The sequence below is a fragment of the Acanthopagrus latus genome, chromosome 5, assembly GCF_904848185.1.
Source record: "Acanthopagrus latus isolate v.2019 chromosome 5, fAcaLat1.1, whole genome shotgun sequence".
In the NCBI taxonomy this organism is placed as follows: domain Eukaryota; kingdom Metazoa; phylum Chordata; class Actinopteri; order Spariformes; family Sparidae; genus Acanthopagrus; species Acanthopagrus latus.
This window is the reverse complement of record NC_051043.1, coordinates 24,574,053-24,592,832: the sequence shown is the minus strand read 5'-3', so window position 1 is coordinate 24,592,832 and position 18,780 is coordinate 24,574,053. Positions and strand designations below refer to the sequence as shown.

The window sequence follows — 18,780 nt, the reverse complement described above, 5'->3', positions numbered from 1 at the left end:
GAAAATAATTGTAGTCAGTGTAATCATGTTTGAGTCCATTAGTCCATCCATTACCAGTTTTTACTAGCCAAACCGCTCAGCAGCCAAGAGTGGGAGAGTGTGGGCTTTTATAGCCCTACAGGGCTGCTCTCAGATTTAATGCAAACTGTATATTAATGTCAAACACAGTGTTAGTCAAAATGTTTGATAAAAGGCTTTGCAACATGCTTCCATGGATGACTCAAATCAAGATCATCTACTTGTTGTTTTTTAAAGGACTTTCAGAAGAAATAAACAACTGAAAAAAGAAACTGAAATCCTCTGAAAAGATCATTGTCCATCTGTTAAGTCGATCAGATAATAGGTTGGCGAAGCTGGAGGAGTAGAATTAGCAGAACTGTGAGTCACGACACGAGAAAAATAAGGTCCGTCGGCCGGCTCAGAGGCTGGCAACGTACTGCGGCAGGTCAGTCAGTCTCATAGCCGAGCCTAGTCAGCTGAGCATCCAGAAATCCAGTCTCTCAGTCAATCAGAGAAAGCAGACAGAAAATAAGCCAGCAATTAGGTTCTTCTCACCAGTGGGGTGGCCAGCAGCCGGTCCAACTGGGACCTGGAAGTTGAGAAAAATACATAAAATATTAAACACGGCAAATTGATTTGCAAACTTTCAGCTGCAAACGAGCACATGTAATATTGATTCAGAATATCATTTTGAGAGGAGCAGGAAGAAATAGAGGAACGCTTTTATTTTATTATTTTTTTTTTTTGCCCCGCAGCTACGGGGGAACACAGCGCAGAATGAGAGGGGAGGCGAGGAGACGCGTGGTGGTAAGAATGGAGGGCTATATCGAAAGGGACACAACAGGGTGCCTTTGAAGCCGCCGAGCTCGCATTCCACAAAAAGCTGCTTCATGCTAGCTACGCCTCCTCTGGAATTCATAAACATACACACATGCAAACAGATGCACACATGCACTCACTTACCTTTTGATTTTTATCAGGATTGCAACCATTGGAAAACTTGAAAGGTGCCTTGATGAGCGCCTTGAAGAGTGGCTCCTTTATTCTGAGTCCTACAGAGAGGAGTCTCTGTATAGTTACCTGCACTGGGCAGCTTCACTGAGGGGACACATACAGAAGGGCGGTTACCTTATTATCTGCACTGAGCAGCTGACCTGATCACCTTTTAGTCACAGCCAATCATATTTCTGAAAGCAATTTCTTTTCAGGGTGCCAAGGTCGCTGTTTAGGTCAGTGTGAGTTCTGTGTATTTGTACGTTGGCTGCACGTCCTCTAGAGGGATTCTCAGTCATATACGTTTATAATAAAACGAGCATGTCCATCTTGGGAAGCCTGTTTTTTTTAAGATAAAAAAAACAAAGGTATCTGCATCCCGTACGCATCGACATGACACATGACTCGACTGCTCACTAACTTGAGGGATTGGCTGGCTGCCTATATTCCTCCTCGACGTCGACATCCATCTGAGTGTGTTCCCCTGTAAGAGAGATGGTTCTGATAGTGCACAGTATGAAAGATGCTTCCGATGATGCAGTGTACCGCGCTGTGAGAGATGGGCTGATAGCACAACACCCAGTTTATCCAGTTAATAGTTCAGTGGCGTGTGACAGTCGTAAGAACACACCGGTCTGATTCTTACTCCAAACATGCCGTATCAGAGAAACAGAAAAACTGTGATTAGCCATTTGCTCAGTTAGCTCTGTTAACCATGGTGATAGGATTCTGATTAGCAGGGGATCTCAGACAGGAACTAGCTAGTTAGCATGCTAACTTCAATAGATATCTCATCAGCACAATACATTGATGTTTTTAACATTTGATCAAAACAGATGATAATATAAATATATTTTGCACTTAAATTCTTACATATTGCACCTTTTAATTTTTTAAAAAAGTGAATAAATAAACAATAAATGATTTGTTTTGTTGATCATTGCCGATTGTTGCTGTTGGAAGAGCTTATAATAGACCACGAAACATATTACACACTGATCAATCAAGCCCCCTCCGTGTCAGCACAAAGTTATACAATGTTATGTGACATAAGTTAAAGCACTGATCGCACAAAGTCACCACACAGCACCACACTGGGTACATGCTTTTGACTTTCAACTTCCTTTGGCATCAACCCTCCCCCCTGAGGATTTAGGCTCTCTGTCATGTTGACTCCGCAGGGCCTAACTGGTCAACAGTAGTTATTAAAAGGAGAGAAGAAGAACTGCGCCATAAAACTGCGCTGGCTTCCCCTTAACAAACATGAGCGCAGACAGACACTGACAGCCTGACAGTCACATACATTATCGTGCACTTTACTATGTTAGCAACATTTTAAGAGCTGATGTCTCGGTCCATAGTAAACTGATAAAGAAGTTTCTGACATTTGGGCACCTTTAAAAAAAATCAATGCCAGACCGGTCTTCAGATAAATCATATTAAGGGCCTTTTCAACCCACTTCTCAATGTTCACTTACTTTTATTGAGCTTCATAAATCCAAGTTTATACAGTATCTTACAAAGATGTCACCACTCTCTCTCCTTGTGTCTCTCTCTTGCACACACACACAAAATGACCTTTTCAAAAAGTCTGCCGTGGTTGATTTGATTTAGACACCGTCCAGGGACTGAGAGAACTATAAAACATCTAAAAGAACCTGACAAAAGTCTGCCCCCTTCAAATTTCGGGACGTCCAGACGCCGGACCTCAGCGGAGTCATTCTCCCGACCGTATTAAATATTTTATTAAAGTAACTTGTGCAGCTAGAAATCAACATGAAATTGTTCTGAGACTTCACAATAGGTTTTAGGTTTCTTTTTTTTCTGGTTACTAAATCGGTCCTCCGTGGATATTGCCAGTATGAAGCCGGAAAATCCCAAAATACCTTCTGCGAGGTGGAATGATTCACAAAGGTCATGTTGTAGAAGCTACTGAAGTCCAAGATACTGCAGTCACGGTCTGACATATATTTGGACATTTTAGCAGCCCACGTTGTGCGAAAAGGCATCTGTGCCTGCTGGTTGCATTCATCCTTGGAAAAGATTCAATTCATCTTCCCACTGCAGTAATTTCCTCATGAATAGTTAACCGCATGAACTTTATCAAAAATGCTATTTTCCCATATTTATTATGTTGTGATTGATGAGCGTGTGTACCCAGTTTCCTTTCTCTGAGAACAATTTGATGCAAAGGCAGATACTTACAGCTATTTTCTATGTGTACAGACACTTTCTCAAAGACTGAATGACATTTTCAGAATGAGAAATCCAAAGGAAAAAGGTGAAATGAGTCAGATGAGAAAGACGGCATCAATCTTTGCTAAGTCATTGCCGTTTCTGAAATTTGCCTTTTTGTATCTTTTACTCGCACGGATTTGACTTTAATCTTAATCATTTTATGTTCTGTCTTCAAAAAAGAGAAAGTCAGTCTCAGTCAGCATACCTAATGAAATATAAAAAAAAGATTAAACGAAAAAGGATTGATTTCATAGCCACAGCACTCTGCGTGTGACTTTTTATGCAAGAAAAAATACTCATTAAAGATCAACACTTTTTTTTTAACATGAACCAGAACCCGGGTTGTCACCTGATTTAGCACAAAGGCATAAGGCATAACAGGATAGATGTGTGGAAGAATCAGATGCAGACGAAGATGCGCAGGGATTATTTGAACTGAATGTAGTGTACAGCCACACATCATTCTGCCTGAGGGCCTGTGGTGAAACCTCATGTCAACAGCAAAATACATGGCCTAAGAAAGTAAACCCACAGAGAGGGAGGGAGGGAGAGAGAGATAACAAAATTTGAATTAAATAAAATGCTATAAGCAATGAAGGGAGAAAAAAAAAAAAAGATGGGGCCTGAAAGGAAGATGGAGAAAAGGCAAGAATACAGTGGAGAAAGAGGCGCGGAGATAAAGGGAACATGGGATTATGTGGGTGTCACATATATTATTGAGTCTGGGCTGGAGGAAGTGAGAGCGAGGGAGAGCGCCCGTCGGTCGGCGTCGCGGTGATCCCCTGCCACAAGGATGAATGAGGCTAATTTCTAACGGGCTTCAATAAAAGGCGGCAGAGGAAGAAGAGCTCACTGGCTGCAAATCAATCATTGTACTCTGGGCAACTCTCTGTGTGTGTGCATTAGGTATGTATACCTAAATGTGTGTATGTGTGCTTAGGACAAGTGTGTGTGAATGGAAACACAAAAAGTCCAAATTTTCTCTTCAAGTTATCGCACAGGATGGAGGGCAAGGGGTTAGAGAGACAGGCAGACAGAAATCTGCACCGGTTGGCCTTTTTTACTGCGGCACGATGGGATTTTCAGAGGGCAGGGCCAGAAAAAAAGCTGTTTACAACACAACACGTGGAGGATAAAGAGGTTTTTATATTTAAAGTTGGGCTTTTCATCATAACGTCCTCCAAGCAGCATCGACGAGTGTTTACACGTCCTGCTCAGATTTATCACGCTGATAATTTATTGCTCTAGCAGTCTTTTTTCCCCCTTTTTTTCTTTACTCGTGTCCCAAACAGAGACATATTCAGAGGAAACCTTTACCTCCATATATAAATATTATCTCAGAGATGTAGCGAGAAGATGTGCTCCTCTGATGTCTTTCTGAAAAAGAACAGCGATTCCGTTCCTCTGCAGTTTCTCCTCACACTTCCTGCTGCAACGTGTAGATCCCGATCTGTTAATCCAGACATAATCTTTGTCTGTGCTCTGCTGTTCCAACAGCTTTTTCTTTTTTTCTTTTGCCTCTCGCAGCGCAGAGTTGCCTCCGTGTGTTGATGAACTCTGCGTTTGAACCCTCTCTTTGTTTCTTGGTCTGTTCCTCGCAGGTGGAGAGGTGCCCTACACCACCCTCGCCACCAGGATGATGATGGGCTTCTGGTGGATGTTCGCCCTCATCGTCATCTCCTCGTACACCGCCAACCTAGCAGCCTTCCTCACCATCACACGCATAGAGAACTCCATACAGTAAGTATTATGACGACTTTTCTCTGTTGTCAGTGGCAACCGTGCTGGACTCAAGACCTGGTTTAATGGCTGTAATTTCAGAAAAACTAGGTCATTTTGATACAAGAACTTACAGACATGCCAGGTCACTTATGTACCATAGAGTTTGTGTACAGCTTGTTCCTTCCCCTCTCGCCACTCTTCTCTCCTCCTCCTCCTTCTTCAACACTTCGCAGGATAGTAATTTCCTGTCTGCCTCAAGTTGGATCTATCATCGTGCATGCGTGCATTTGTGTGTGTGTGTGTGTGTATGAGTGCGTTTCCATTGATCAAGATAGGTAAGATGAGAAGAAACACAGAGAGAGAGAGAGAGAGAGAGAGAGAGAAAATAACATATGGTGCGGAAGAGTGTTTTTGCATGTTCCCTCAGGTTTTGGGCAGAGAATGCACCGAGGCGACTGGCACAGCCCTCTACCCTCATTGTGCTTTCCACACACACTCGCACACACACACTCACAGACACACAAACACGCACGTTATTTCCCTAAGCTCTGTGCCCTCTGTTTATCTATCCTTGTGATAATATGTTTGCCTGCTTTCTCTCCTGGTGGCACTAGGAAACACTCATCTCTCATTGGACTAATCAGCATGCCGAAGCATCCGCTATGCCCGGCAGTGCCACAGTTAATTGTGCTTGGCTCTGGAATAAACAACATTTATTTCTCTAAATCTCATCACTATCTGTCTCTTAATTTGTTTCTGTCAGGTTGTCTCCCCTTCACTCTCTCTACCCTTCATCCTTTGCTTCCACGTCGCCGCGCTCCCTTCCTGTTTCCCTTTTTGCTCTAATTTCAGGTCCTCCTGTCTCGTCCCGTGGAAGGTCTTTAGACAGAATCACTTTTATTGCTTTCTCTGGCCTATCCTCGCTTTGTGTTGCCCAAAACTGCCGTCATTAATGAGTGCCTCCTCGTTTACCGCCTCACTCAGCATCCATTGAGCTAATTAAGGATTTCCATAAATTTTAATGCATTATCTTTCATGTGTCGACTCTTTAGGGGTCATTAGTGGCACAAAAAGCCCCTGAACGGCGGCGCCCATGTGGCCATGGGCCTCCCAAAGATGGGTGGCGGGGCGAGTGGTGAGAGGGGGCAGTTGTCAGCCATTACAACACCTTAATGGAGAGACGATATTGACGAACAGAAAAAAAAAAAAAAAAAAAGAAAGACCGGGATGTTGTGATTAGCCTGCACAATTATCTGATAAATACTTGATTAACATGTTAGGCAGACGGAACAAGAGTGGATGGTTGATTGAGTGAGCAGATTTTGTTATTGTTCTAAGTATGGAGGAGAGCTAAGCAGGCAAGAGCAAGGACAGGACAGGACAGGACAGGACAGGGAAAGGAAGGGAAGGCCGGGGAAGGATGGAGGCATCGCTGTCTCAGTGAGCCGTCAGGACAGACAGGGTTTTTAAGTATTAATGCCCTTGTTTCATCCTAGAAATGAAATAACAAGTGAGCGTTCAGAACCCTCTCTGGACTATTTCACGCTTGGATGTTTTCCCTCAATTTCAGCGCGAATCCTTTAGGAAAACAGTGAGGGATGGCAGCGAGAGAGAGAGAGAGAAAGAGAAAGAGAGAGGCGAAGAGCGGGGAAGCGAGAGAGAGCGAGATACAAAGGGGAGAGACAAAACGGTATAAACATTATAAAGTGGAAATGAAGAGGGGAAGCGAGTGGAGGAAAAAGATGAGACGGATTAAGGGAGGAAAAAAAGACGAAGCGCAGAAAGAGCCGAGAGAGCGTAAAGGTTCGGATGGCGGCGATGAGTCAGAATGAGGAGGGGATTTCAGAGCGCTGGAAAAAACGTGAGGCACCTGTTGAGTGAGGAAGTAGATGGAGCGGAAGATAGACGGAGTGCTGCAGGATAAAAAATCTTCCATTTGTGGCCCAAAGTCACACAGAATATATTACGTCGCATGGTCACTAAACACTGCCAATACAGTCGATCAGGCCTTTGTGTATGCATGCATCAGAAGTGTGTATCTGAGCATCATGGCGGCCGGCGGACCGTTCTGTATGTGTGCATGTATGTGGTCAGCCGAGTCAGCAGAGAAGTCCCACTGCCGACCTTGGCAGCAGCTTCTTCGGTTATTTACAGTCACAGGAGACTTTCAGTAGAAACGTGAAGTCACGATTTACTGTCACATGCTGACGCCTGAGCATGTCAGGGAATATTTGTTTTTCACATTTCAGAATTAGGCCTTAATCTGAATGTAGCACTTTCTGATTAAGATGTGCAGGACATTAATGTACACAGCATGTACAGAATGTACATTTTAACAGTCTGTAGCACTGGCACAAAAAAAAAAAAAAATCACCCAATTACGGATGGAAGGAGGAACATGTTCAACATTAAGAAGCACAAGACTTGGATATCAACAGATTTTTTGGCAGCGCATGAATATCACGTTTTCAGTCTTTTCAGGAGGGTAGATAAACCAAAATAAAAGGCTGTGTTCATTAACCAGCTGCATGCAAACAGGAATATTAGTGAAATGTTCATTTTCACCACAGCTCAGCAGGAGGATTGTCTTTTTTTTTTTTTTTTTTGGAGTGAGGGCAGAAATCTGAATATTTTATGCAGGTAAATGTATTCAGCGCCCCTCTATCGCCCTCTGTTGGCGAGGTATTGTAACAGTACTGGCCCTCTGCCATCAGTAATGAAGAGGATAATGACATTTACACTTTCACTGCACAGATGGAAGTGAGCACAGAATTAACGAATAAATCTCCACTGGATCACTTTAGAAAACAAAACATACAACAGTGCTGCAGAATAACAAACAACAGCAAAAATGAAATAATAAAAACACCTGTATGTACATGAATTATATCAAAACAGGCATGTATTTAGCTTCCCTGTTGGAAAAATACAACTGCAGTGTAGTCAGTATAAAATCTAAAATCACACTATAAATGGGTCTTAAGAGAAAATCGGATTATAGAATACCACATAAGGAGATAAATTGTTATTTAAAAGACTAAACTACCATAAGTATCTTAAATGGACAATAATGAGCTTTAATAATATCAACACAACAACTTAACAGAACCACACAATTCACCCCTGTGGTGGTTCTGCTGTTATAAAATAAACCATGTTTGGCTGTTTGTTCGAGGGGGGGAACAAGAGAAATGCTCTTTGTGTTTTGGCTTCAGTTCACACAGATTGCTTGTTGTTCAAGGTTGCACAGCTGTCTGTGGCGCTTCAAAAGCCATTTGTTAAAAAGTTAATGAACTGATCAAGGCTCTACTGCCTTTACCCAAATTAATTTCCATCCAAAATCACAGAACGATGATTGCCTTTACCCTTTAGCTTCTGAAAAAAAAGCCCTTGCTTTGACTATCCTAAATACTAATGATTTGTGCGTTAACCTATTTATAGCACGTGTGGCCCTTCATCCCAAGTCTTTCAAGCATAATAGGAAAAAATGACAAATAAAAAATAGATCAAAACAGCCTCTGATGTGTGCAGGGTTCCCATTTCGGTTCACGCCACTTTTAGCTTTGCAAAGCTCGCTTCCCTCAAGGCGTTTTTACAGCAGTAGCTTTAAGGCAAGGACGACCAGATGACCACGTATGCAGACAGAAAGGCACACAAACAAACACAAACAGACACACTAATTACCATGCAAGTAATCTCTCTGTATCCTCTCTCTCTCTCTCTCTCTCTCTCTCTCTCTCTCTCTCTCTCTCTCTCTCTCTCTCTCTCACACACACACACACATACACACACACACTTGCTATTTGTCACAGGATACATTCAGCTGCTGTTCACTCCATTTACTTGCTCATTGAGCTGCTTAGGGGGAATATAATTGGTCGCAAAATGAGCGAACATACACACAGGGCAGAGGGACCTGTGTGTGTGTGTGTGTGTGTGTGTGTGTGTGTGTGTGTGTGTGTGTGTGTGTGTGTGTGTGTGTGTGTGTGTGTGTGTGTGTGTGTGTGAGAACACAAAACATCCCAAAAACACAATTAAGAGCATAATTCATCCACGCATATCCCAATGAGACAATAAACTCACAGTCATAAATCTGGAGACGACCAGTGTAAGTGTTTTTTTTAATTAAAATCTAGACATTTAATAGTGTTTGATTAAAACAGTTATTACACACACAGCTCTTGTGTTCTCCTTCTTTTCATCCACTCCTTCTGTAAATACAATAATTTATATGATGTACACGTCATACAGACGTTATGTATTTAAGAGATATCAAAGGACGGATCTTCAGGTAGTGTTTTTCTTTTCTTTTTTTTTTGTTTTTCTCCACGTATTTTATCTTGAACATTTTGGAAAGCCACTGCTAGCTTTTCAAGGCCTTCAAGACATAATTCCCCTTTGAAATTTTTCGAATGTCTCATCAAATTCTTTTACGGAGGTTGCGCTGTCTCCTCAAACAGAGATGGAGACGGTTTTGCATCTTATTTTTCGAGTGTGTCTGCCGTGGATTCAGCGCACACCCGGCTCCATCCTGCATGCAAACTCCCCGCGCCCTCTCCTCCTGTCATCTCCTCGTCTTGTTCCATCGTTAGCGGAAAAAAAAAGTCTTCTCGCATTAGTGCGTTAAGAGAGTAAATGAATTCACTGTGAACCCAGTTTTCGTCCGCATTTTTTATCTTTTTTGTCTCAGTAAAATCTGAATTTATCTTTAAAACATGCCATATCTCACCCTCTCCCCGTCTCCCTACGCCTGCACGCGCACACACACACACACACACACACACACACACACACACACACCATTAAATAACAAGCTCAGAGTTACTGCCCAGTGAAACCGATTCACAAAGGGGGGAGCAAACGCTGGTCAAAGAGTTTGCTGACAGGCGTACGTATTCACAGGGGAGTGGTGTGGAGGGGAGATTATTAGGGCCAAAGATTAATTGACGGCAATAAAAGATTCATGTCCACAGCAAAGTTCATTAAAATTTTCAAAGCTGTTTTTTTTTTGTTTTTTTTTCTTCTTCAGAGCGGGTCAGAGAGACAGTTGAGGAGGGCATGAGAGAGAGACAGACAGAGAGAGAGAGAGGAACTGTGAGATCTGTGACTTATCATTAAAACGGCAGAATGTGTTATTTCTCGTGTGTGTGTGTGTGTGTGTGTGTGTGTGTGTGTTGGCGTGCACGAGTGTGTTCGGAGCCTTGTAATAAAACGCGAGCGGCACCTACTCACACGTGTGCCCATTGTTAAATCTGCTCCGTGGGTGGAAGTATTACAGCTGAATTAATGAAGTAAGATACTGTACACTTGTTGTTCTTCATTAAGCAGGACACGTTGAGTGTTTTCCGCGTGCATGTTTCTGTTTCACAAATGTGTGTCTCTCAAATCCATGGGTGGTATGCAGCAGCCATTTAACAAACAAACAGTAATTAGTTCCTGTAATGGTTCTCCATTACATTTCTCAGCGGCCAAACTCTTTGAGAGGCAAACCCGAGCACTGTTGCGTTATAATTAACAATAGCTTGTGTATTCCCCCAGAGGTGGCAATTTATGGGTGAGGGCTGGAGCGAGAGAGAACAGAGGAGAGAGAGGAAAAAAATCACAAGACAGACTGACTTGTGCTTTTTTCCCATTTTCAATTTTGTTGTTAGCTTCGCCCTTTTTCTCGGTATAATTGTAGTTATCAGCCGTGTGCAGCTAACAAAGCCATCTCTCTGCGCCGCAAACGGACTGAGGGCTGCTGACCGGCTCTCCACCCTCAGTGTCTCTCACACTTGTTGGTCTTGGTCAGAACCCCATTTTTCTTTCCATTCCATGTCAATTACATGTCGCTGCCAGCTTCCACTGGTGGCCCACGGAGACTTCACATCGAAATCATTCGTTTTTGGGAGGAAAGAACTGGGGTTTTCACACCGTACAACTTCATGAATACTTCATGTATACTCCAGACCTGGTCAGCTATCAGCAGAACTTACCAAGACAAGGGCTTGAGCATTCATGTCCCCTGCTCTGTCAGCTCTGTGTCAGACAGTTTTTATTTATTTTTTGTTTGTTTGTTTTGGTGCTGAATCTTGTGCGTATTGACATCACAATATTGGTTTCCGCCATTATGTTGTTTTGTCATTTTGTTTTTTGCTTTTATTTTGTCCCTACTTAAAAACTACAAGGTGATTATCAGACGCAGGTTTGTCATAGCCGTTTTTTGACCACGTTAGCGTCTTAGCAGCATATCTGCATGCTTGTTTTTTATTTAAATGTGGACAGTGCTATGGTGAGCATGCATAGCTGAGCTGTGAATGAATCAATCGCCGAATCCAAAGACATACAGCGCGCTACACACTGTTTGGTTCGAGCCCAGAACGCGTGCCTGAGCAAGTTTACCTGTCACCCCTCAGTGGCTTAACTAACGTTATACTGGTTAAAAATAATTGAGTGTCGCTATAGTAAGAACATGCACACTAAACACTTTGCAAAGAACTGTCTGAAAAGTTTTTTTTTTTTTTTTTCCATTCACAGTCAGTATGCACATCTCTCACCTGTCGGATGAAGCCTTGGGTAAAATGGGCCAAGAATTCACACCATTAGGCCAGAAAGATGAAGCCGCAGGTAGCTGTCAGCTAACCTACCATTAATTGGTGTCAATTTGGTGGGGACTCTCCCCTCCCTGGATTTCACACCAGTACCCTTAAAGCCTCCACAGTCTACATGACAAGTAGTCTTGGTAGTGATGTGGAAACTAAGTCTTTCTCTCTTTTCACCACTTGAATAGAGGGCATTACTACGACCACCAAAGACCAGCTGAATGATGGCAGCAGTGTCACCAAAATAATACCCAAGGGACGAGCTGAGCTCCATGGAATGTGAAGCTGACCATTCAGGCAGAGTCGGCATGGTGCTTTACAAGGAGCGGCTGGCTGGCAACGGGCCTCGTAGTAACTCTTTTCACCCCTTCTCTCTCTCCAGGTCTCTCCAGGACCTATCCAAGCAGACAGAGCTGCCTTATGGTACAGTGTTGGACTCAGCGGTCTACGATCAGGTGCGCTCCAAGGCCATGAACCCTTTCGAGAGAGATCCCATGTACTCCCAGATGTGGCGCATGATCAATCGAACCGGGGGAGGAGAAAATAACGTTGAGGAGTCCAAAGAAGGCATCCGCAAGGTAGATCTTTACGTTTTCAATTAACCTGTCTGTCACAGACTCACACTTTTAAAAACACTGTGGTCAAATGATTAATGTGGTGGCTTTTGAAGATGGGGGATCAGGTGCAGAATGGCTGCAACAGCAATAGTAATTATTCTTTACAGAGTGCAAAGCATTCACATTCAGGCCATCACTGGCCGACATTCGACCCTCGTCACTTTTGAGAACATTTTGCTTTTGGTTGTGTTGTTATATGACAAAATTATATAAATCCCTGAGGTTTTCACCTCGCTGACATACAGTTTTGAATCTAACTTGTACTGAGTCTTTTGATTTATGGGCAAAAATGGAATATAATATTCATGATGTGTTCATGAATACATGATCACCTGAAAATAAGAATCATAACTGTATAATGACCTACTTTGTATCTGCAAAGACACTGAGGTTCACTGTTCACTTGACATAAACATATGTGATAGTTTAAGGTGACATCAGCCCTGAAAACCTGAATGCATCTTGTGGTTTGATCACAAGGCAGGATTCATCCCACACCCCTTGCTCTCCCAAAGAGCAATTTCATTTGAGATCATTGCTGCCCAGCATTATGCTAAACGTCCAGGCCAATCACAAAATGAGTCATGTGACAAAGCCACAAGTGCTGTTGTCACTGAATAATATAGGCAGCTGGTAAATAACATCACATTGCTTTGCACAGAGGGGCAATATAGCCATTATATTTGATGTAATGATACCAGTTGGGATGAGAACCAAAATGTCTCCTTCCATAAAAACACCCCAGACATTTATTTCTTCAGTTGTGAGTGCGTTTGCTCCTGTTACATTCCAAAAGAGTAAAATACAAGTTTACAAGAGATTCTTCTTTCTTTTATTAGCTTAAATCAATTTCATTTTTAATCAGGAGTTTCTCTAACAATGCAAGACATCGTTCACATTGCACGTCCTTTTATATGCATTCATATGCTGTACAGTATGTCCTTATTGCACACAGCTCAGCGTCAGTCCAGGTTCCACATACAGCGGATGCTACACGGTCTGTGTTGATAGAGGATAAATCTATCCAAACGATGTTAATGATACACAGATAGCGCCCGCATGGTTAAATACTTAATTCCCTCAGTGATTACCCGGCATCATAAATACCTGACTTCTTGCATCTCATTTGCACGCATCCACATTTTCTGTTTGCATCGCCCGTTCTCTCATCCAGTGGTGGGTCTCGCTTCATCCCTCCCCCTCCCCCCGCCTGAATATATTAGTCTTGAACTGTAGCCAGCGTTGGAAGCGTTGGAAGTGTTGGGGAGGAGTGATTAAAGTGGCGGGCGGCGTTTTGAAAATGATGAGATAAACACAGCACATAACTGCATCTAAGCACACAACTATTAACACAACACATCGCTTGTTGGCAGAGGTGTTTATTGAGCATGTATAAGTAATTAGTAGTGTGACAGTAATCAGTCAGTCGGTAAGTCTTTAATCGCTGAACAGAGTTGAGTCTGTGTGAGGCCAAAACAACTGTATCCTCGACTTGACTGAACACACACACGGTGGCCTCTGGTATGACCGAGTTAGCATTCAAAATGTATGTTGTCATTCATATACATAATGCATACTGAATACACTTCATGTTAAGTTCTGCACAAAGATGTCGTTGTCTTCACTGCAGGCCGCACCAAATCCCATTTATATTTAAATTAAATCCACATTTAAGAGTAGCATCAAGTGTCCAACACAGAGAAGTTAAAACTGTTGAAGGTAGTACCAACCAATCAATGAATTTATCCAAATTAATTTATATAGTCCCTTTCAAACAACTCCAACGCAATTCAGAGCTCTTGCAAAATGATAAAAACTAAAATGATTGAACAAGAGAGCAATAAAGGATGTGTAGTTAAAATAATAAAAGATAATGCCAACAATAAAGATACAAATAAAAATGAAATTATGAAGACCACAAATAAAAACGGATTTTCATTGGAGGCCAAAATGCTCTTAAAATGCAATAGATTAAAACAAATGATAATGACCCACAGTAAAATGATGACAAAACAACATATTGATAAATAAATAGCTAAATAATACAGTACATTACTTCTTTTACCTGTGTTACCTGTGAAGTCACCCCCACTACATACGTTATTTACATGACGTAACTATTAGTAAGTTAAAAGGAACTCACTGTTGACTTCTGGTTTCACACTGTACACTAACAGTTGTCTCCTGAATGAAAGCCCTATACTCATATAACCCAGCCATCCAATCCCGGACCTGACTTCCTCCTTTGCAGCTGTAATAATTACTACAGCCACTAGAGGTTGCTGTGTAACAACAAATGTGAATATGTGTTGTTTTTTTCTTTCTGATAAGGATTGGCTGAAAATACGTGAAAGCCAGGCTGAATTGATCTGTTTTTTGGGGGGTTTATGTTTAAAAATATCAATACGTCCAACTTCTCTCGGAGTCACGGAGCGTAACGGCTAAAAGCTGCATCACAAAATGTTTTTGTTCTGCTTTTGAGGTTCCAAAAGGTTTAAATAAAGGCTTTAAGTATCTGTGAAATGAATCTAAAGTGTAGCCACTTTGAGGCATAAAGTAGAAATGTGTAGACATACTGACCCATTGCGTGAGTGAAAAAATTGCCCTTGAATGTTCTGAAGTAGTTTCAAAACCGTTTGAGGACCAAAAAAAAAAAGTGAGGCGCTGTGTGAGCATGGAGCCAGGTCATTATCATGGACTAGCACAGTGTTTCAGCACCCTTCGATAATGCTAGATAGGCTGCCCATTTCCAAACCCATATTAGAATGTGTTATTGCTGCAGTATGCGAGATAGTGCTGGTGTTTTGTTATGATCTCTGCCACCTCAGTGGATGCGGGTATTTGGAGCCCAGAAACCGTGGAAAAGACAAGTCATGATTATCTGGCTGTGCCAACAAGACCAGTCAAACTGTTTCCCACTGATTGGCTACGGGAAGTGATGGGGAAAATCAGTTAGACCCCTGCGCTACGGAACGGCAGCTGAAAGGACTGCAGTGTCACTACAGTGGCAACACCAAACGTTGTGTGATGTGGAACCAACTGTTCAGAAAGAAGTCCGTATGACATGTATAATAATAATAAGTCTTCTCTTTTCTAGTCCACTTGCATGGTCGTTGCAGCTTCGGACCAGATAGAGGATGACCTGATGAAAAACACTGTCGACGTACACGAGGAGATCAGAGTGTATCCTTAAGTGTCAGCAGAAATAATGATCCTATTAGTGATAGTGGCGCGTGTTGTTGTGGCAGAACAACAGTCATCCAATGGCTACGTTACATTCAGTGTGTTACTAGTGATACCAGAGGCAGCGTCCAAAGGGAGGCGGTTCTTTAAGCTACTGAGACTGAACGCTCTGCGACGGGAGAGTGTCGGTGTTCTGTAACAGCAGGGTGTGAGGAGGCAGGAGTGACAGGAGACAGAAGTGGATGAAGGGGCTGGTTATAAGCAGGGTGGAGAGAGAGAGAGGATCTGGTGTTCACGGATAAATTCAGCTCGACAGCGGTGGCAGGAAGCACTGCGCGTCTGCGACGACAGAGACAACCAGAATGACGCAGACCTCTTCTTCTCTCTCCCCTTTCCTCGATTCGACGTTTGCTCTCGTTTTTTCCTCTCCTCTCTCTTTACTTTACTCTGCCCTTGCTGGTATTTTGCTGTTGCGCCTCTCTCACTGCACCGCTGCCTCTCCGTGTGTCCCTAACTTTCACCTCCTCTCTATAATTTCTGCCTCTCTGTATATGCTCCCCTCTCTCTGCACACCCCTCTTGTCTCTCCGTCAGCCTCTTGTTCGTCTACAGCGTGTTAAAGGCTACAGGGTGCACTCTAGTGGCGCGCTAATGCCGTCCTCTTCTCTCTCAGCTGCACTGACACATGCTGATGTTTTCTGTCTGCTGCAGTGACCCTGTTGCCATGTTTGATTGTATTTTGTGAAACAGATTATTTTCATTTTATGATCCCTAAACACAAAAGCACAAACGGAAAACATTAACGCACATTTAATTTGAGTGTACTTGGTTAAACGCAGGTTCTATCCTCTACATTTTTTGTACTTTGTGCCTAAGATTAATCTTCCTTTCAGAGATGATCACGATATTAATTTTACCTTGGAGCTTTTCCCGTAGAGTTAAACGGAGGTGTCAAAAGGCTAAATGATCTCTTGTTCTCAGTTGTTGTTCACAACGTTTCCTAAAAAAGAGGTTTGCTGTATTAAAAAGCCCAACTTCGCCGTACTCTCTAACGGCGGGGAAACATCACCTCAAAGATTCCTTCAAAGTGGAGTCTCTCAGATATATTTGGAGGCCAGAGAACAGTACCTAGAATGGTATTTTCAAGCCGGAGGCTATTCGGAAGGCCATGATGTTATTAACAGAAGCCCATGAGTCAGTCAGACTCAGGCATCTTTTATTCTCTGTCTCCGTTTGATTTATTTGGATGTGTTTGTCTTCTTCATTCCGGTCCCTCTGCTAGATTTGGTTCCTGTGAGGTTAAGAACTTGATATATTTTCCCCCTCAGTGTCGTGCTCTCTCTCTCTCTCCCTCTCCTTTTTTTTTTTTTTTTTTTTTTACCGCAGCTTCCTCTCTCCCTCTCACTCTCAGGCCTTTTCTCTTTCACAATAAACCTCTTACTCCTCTCTGTCACTGTTGTCTCCTGTGCACTATGGATTTTCTCCCTTTTCACTTTCGATTCCCTGCAGCAGAATATTATTATATGTCAGAACAGGTCAGTGTCTGAGCTGTCTCTGGTATCAGTCGCACACAAATGTACACACACACACACACACACACACACACACGCCTCCATGTACATGTTGAAACACACACATGCACGCACACAAACACATATTCTCTTGTCCAGAAGCAGCTACGCTTTATACACATTTAACAACGCATGTGCTCGACGCACACACATGCGTACACACTGCGAGTCCAGAGAAAGTGCTGCAGATTGAGCCTTGTCACTGAGTAATATACGTTTCTCTCCCATTTCAGTCAATGATCAAGGCGTTCAATAAACTAAGAGGTGTTGCACCTCAGACTTGATATCTCATTAACTTGGTGTCACATATATATCAAAGGCGAGGGTGCAGTATATCTCCGTCTGACATAACGGCATCTCAGTTTGAGGGGACGCGTAAATTTGGTGTCTATTTATTCTTGCGCTGCCTCAAGAGGGAAGAGAAAGTACATTTTCTCCCGGCACGCTTCTAGTGTGTGTGTCTGTGTGCGTGTAATGATGTTAGGCCTTACAGCCGAACAGCTCCTGACAACTCAGCATTTGACTGTTGTTGTGCTGACTTACGGAAGTAATGACTGAAATGAATGTGTCACTTACATAGCTGTCTTAATTGCTCAACCTGTGCCCCTTGACTGGAGCTTGTAAATCACTGACACAGAGCGCGAGAGGTGAGCTGTGCGAATAATACAAGGCATCATATATTTTGTCATAAAAAGGGGAAGTGACATAAGAATACGCTCCCTTTGCAAACCAGCCAGCCCTGCAGCAGAGTGCATTACACAGAAATGTGTGTCGCTGTACTATTTTAAAGTGTTCTTATAATGTGATGATTTTTTTTTTTCTCTCCCATTCGCAAATGATTCCAGTCGATGTCACAGGAGACCATGACATATGAAGGAAACGGGAAATGGAACTTATTTTTTTTGGAGTGGCTTTTAAGGCCTGACACCGCACAGCATGCACATATATATATATATATCGCCGTGCGGTATATAACACTCACACAGTTAAACACACAGACCACTAAAACCTTCACATTTGCATGTCTCTACACACACACATACACACACCTGACTCGGTTGATGCAAGTGTCCCCGTGTGGATATATGACAGCTACTCTCTGTCAGGCCTCGAGAGTCTCTGATGACTGCTGAGTGATTTTAGAGTTGAGTGGATTGCCAGTTTGAATGATTTTCTGTCTGTGTGCTGCACTATGGGAAGGCTCCCACTTTAGAAAATGTGTCTTCTCCCACACGCCCTTGCACACCATATATTATCTTAACCCCCCCCAACAACGCTTATCTTGATGGCAGCTCCTTAAAAAAGAAACCTTCACTGCAACATTAACCAAAATCAAGGCAGGGGGTAAAGAAAGCGTGATAGAGGTCACGTTCTTCAACAAAGACACGTAACACCCTGATGGCTAAATGATGGCGGGTGTGAATTCACTGTCCTCCCAGCCGAACCTTGAACTGAGCATTTTTTTTAAACAGGCCGGTTAGGCCCTTTGGCAAAATGTGGAACATTCAGAGTTTCATCCGTGCACGGATCTAACTGCCAATCGAGGGTGAGGGGGGCAGGGCAGAAAAAAGGGGGCCGGCTGGTGTGGCGGAGACAGTGTGTGTGAACTTAAATGCCTCATATATGTACATATTCAGATTATACTATATCAAGGACATTTACCTCAGCCAGAGGTGCTTTCAGCATTTCCGCTGCCATTTGTAAAAACTGCCTTTTCCAACCAAAAAAAAAAAAAAAAAAAGAAGACATTTCTGGGATTTTAATTTAAAATGTGGTTTTGGTGTATTGCCATGCTGACATGGATCTGACCTGCTCATTCACACATATTCAATCTATATAATTTTGGTTAATTTTCTGAAACTCCTCTCCTCACATT

General features: G+C 42.7%; 1 protein-coding gene and 1 long non-coding RNA gene across 8 annotated transcripts in view; one reads left to right on the top strand and one right to left on the bottom strand.

Annotated features, from left to right (window-relative positions):
• Window positions 1-18,780, top strand: part of grid2 (glutamate receptor, ionotropic, delta 2) — a 480,315-nt gene that overhangs the window by 401,212 nt on the left and 60,323 nt on the right. For all 7 annotated transcript variants that reach the window (XR_005075218.1, XM_037099101.1, XM_037099104.1 and 4 more), the window contains 2 exons: window positions 4,833-4,971; window positions 11,917-12,112. Coding sequence is in view for 6 of the 7 variants with exons in the window: in XM_037099101.1 (XP_036954996.1) it covers window positions 4,833-4,971; window positions 11,917-12,112 (335 nt within the window). In the remaining variant the exon portion in view is untranslated. The remainder of the gene's footprint in view (window positions 1-4,832; window positions 4,972-11,916; window positions 12,113-18,780) is intronic.
• Window positions 135-1,548, bottom strand: LOC119020035. Its single transcript, XR_005075219.1, has 3 exons — window positions 1,415-1,548; window positions 964-1,098; window positions 135-589 (listed from the first exon to the last, which is right to left on the bottom strand). It is a non-coding gene; the product is annotated as an uncharacterized LOC119020035 (long non-coding RNA).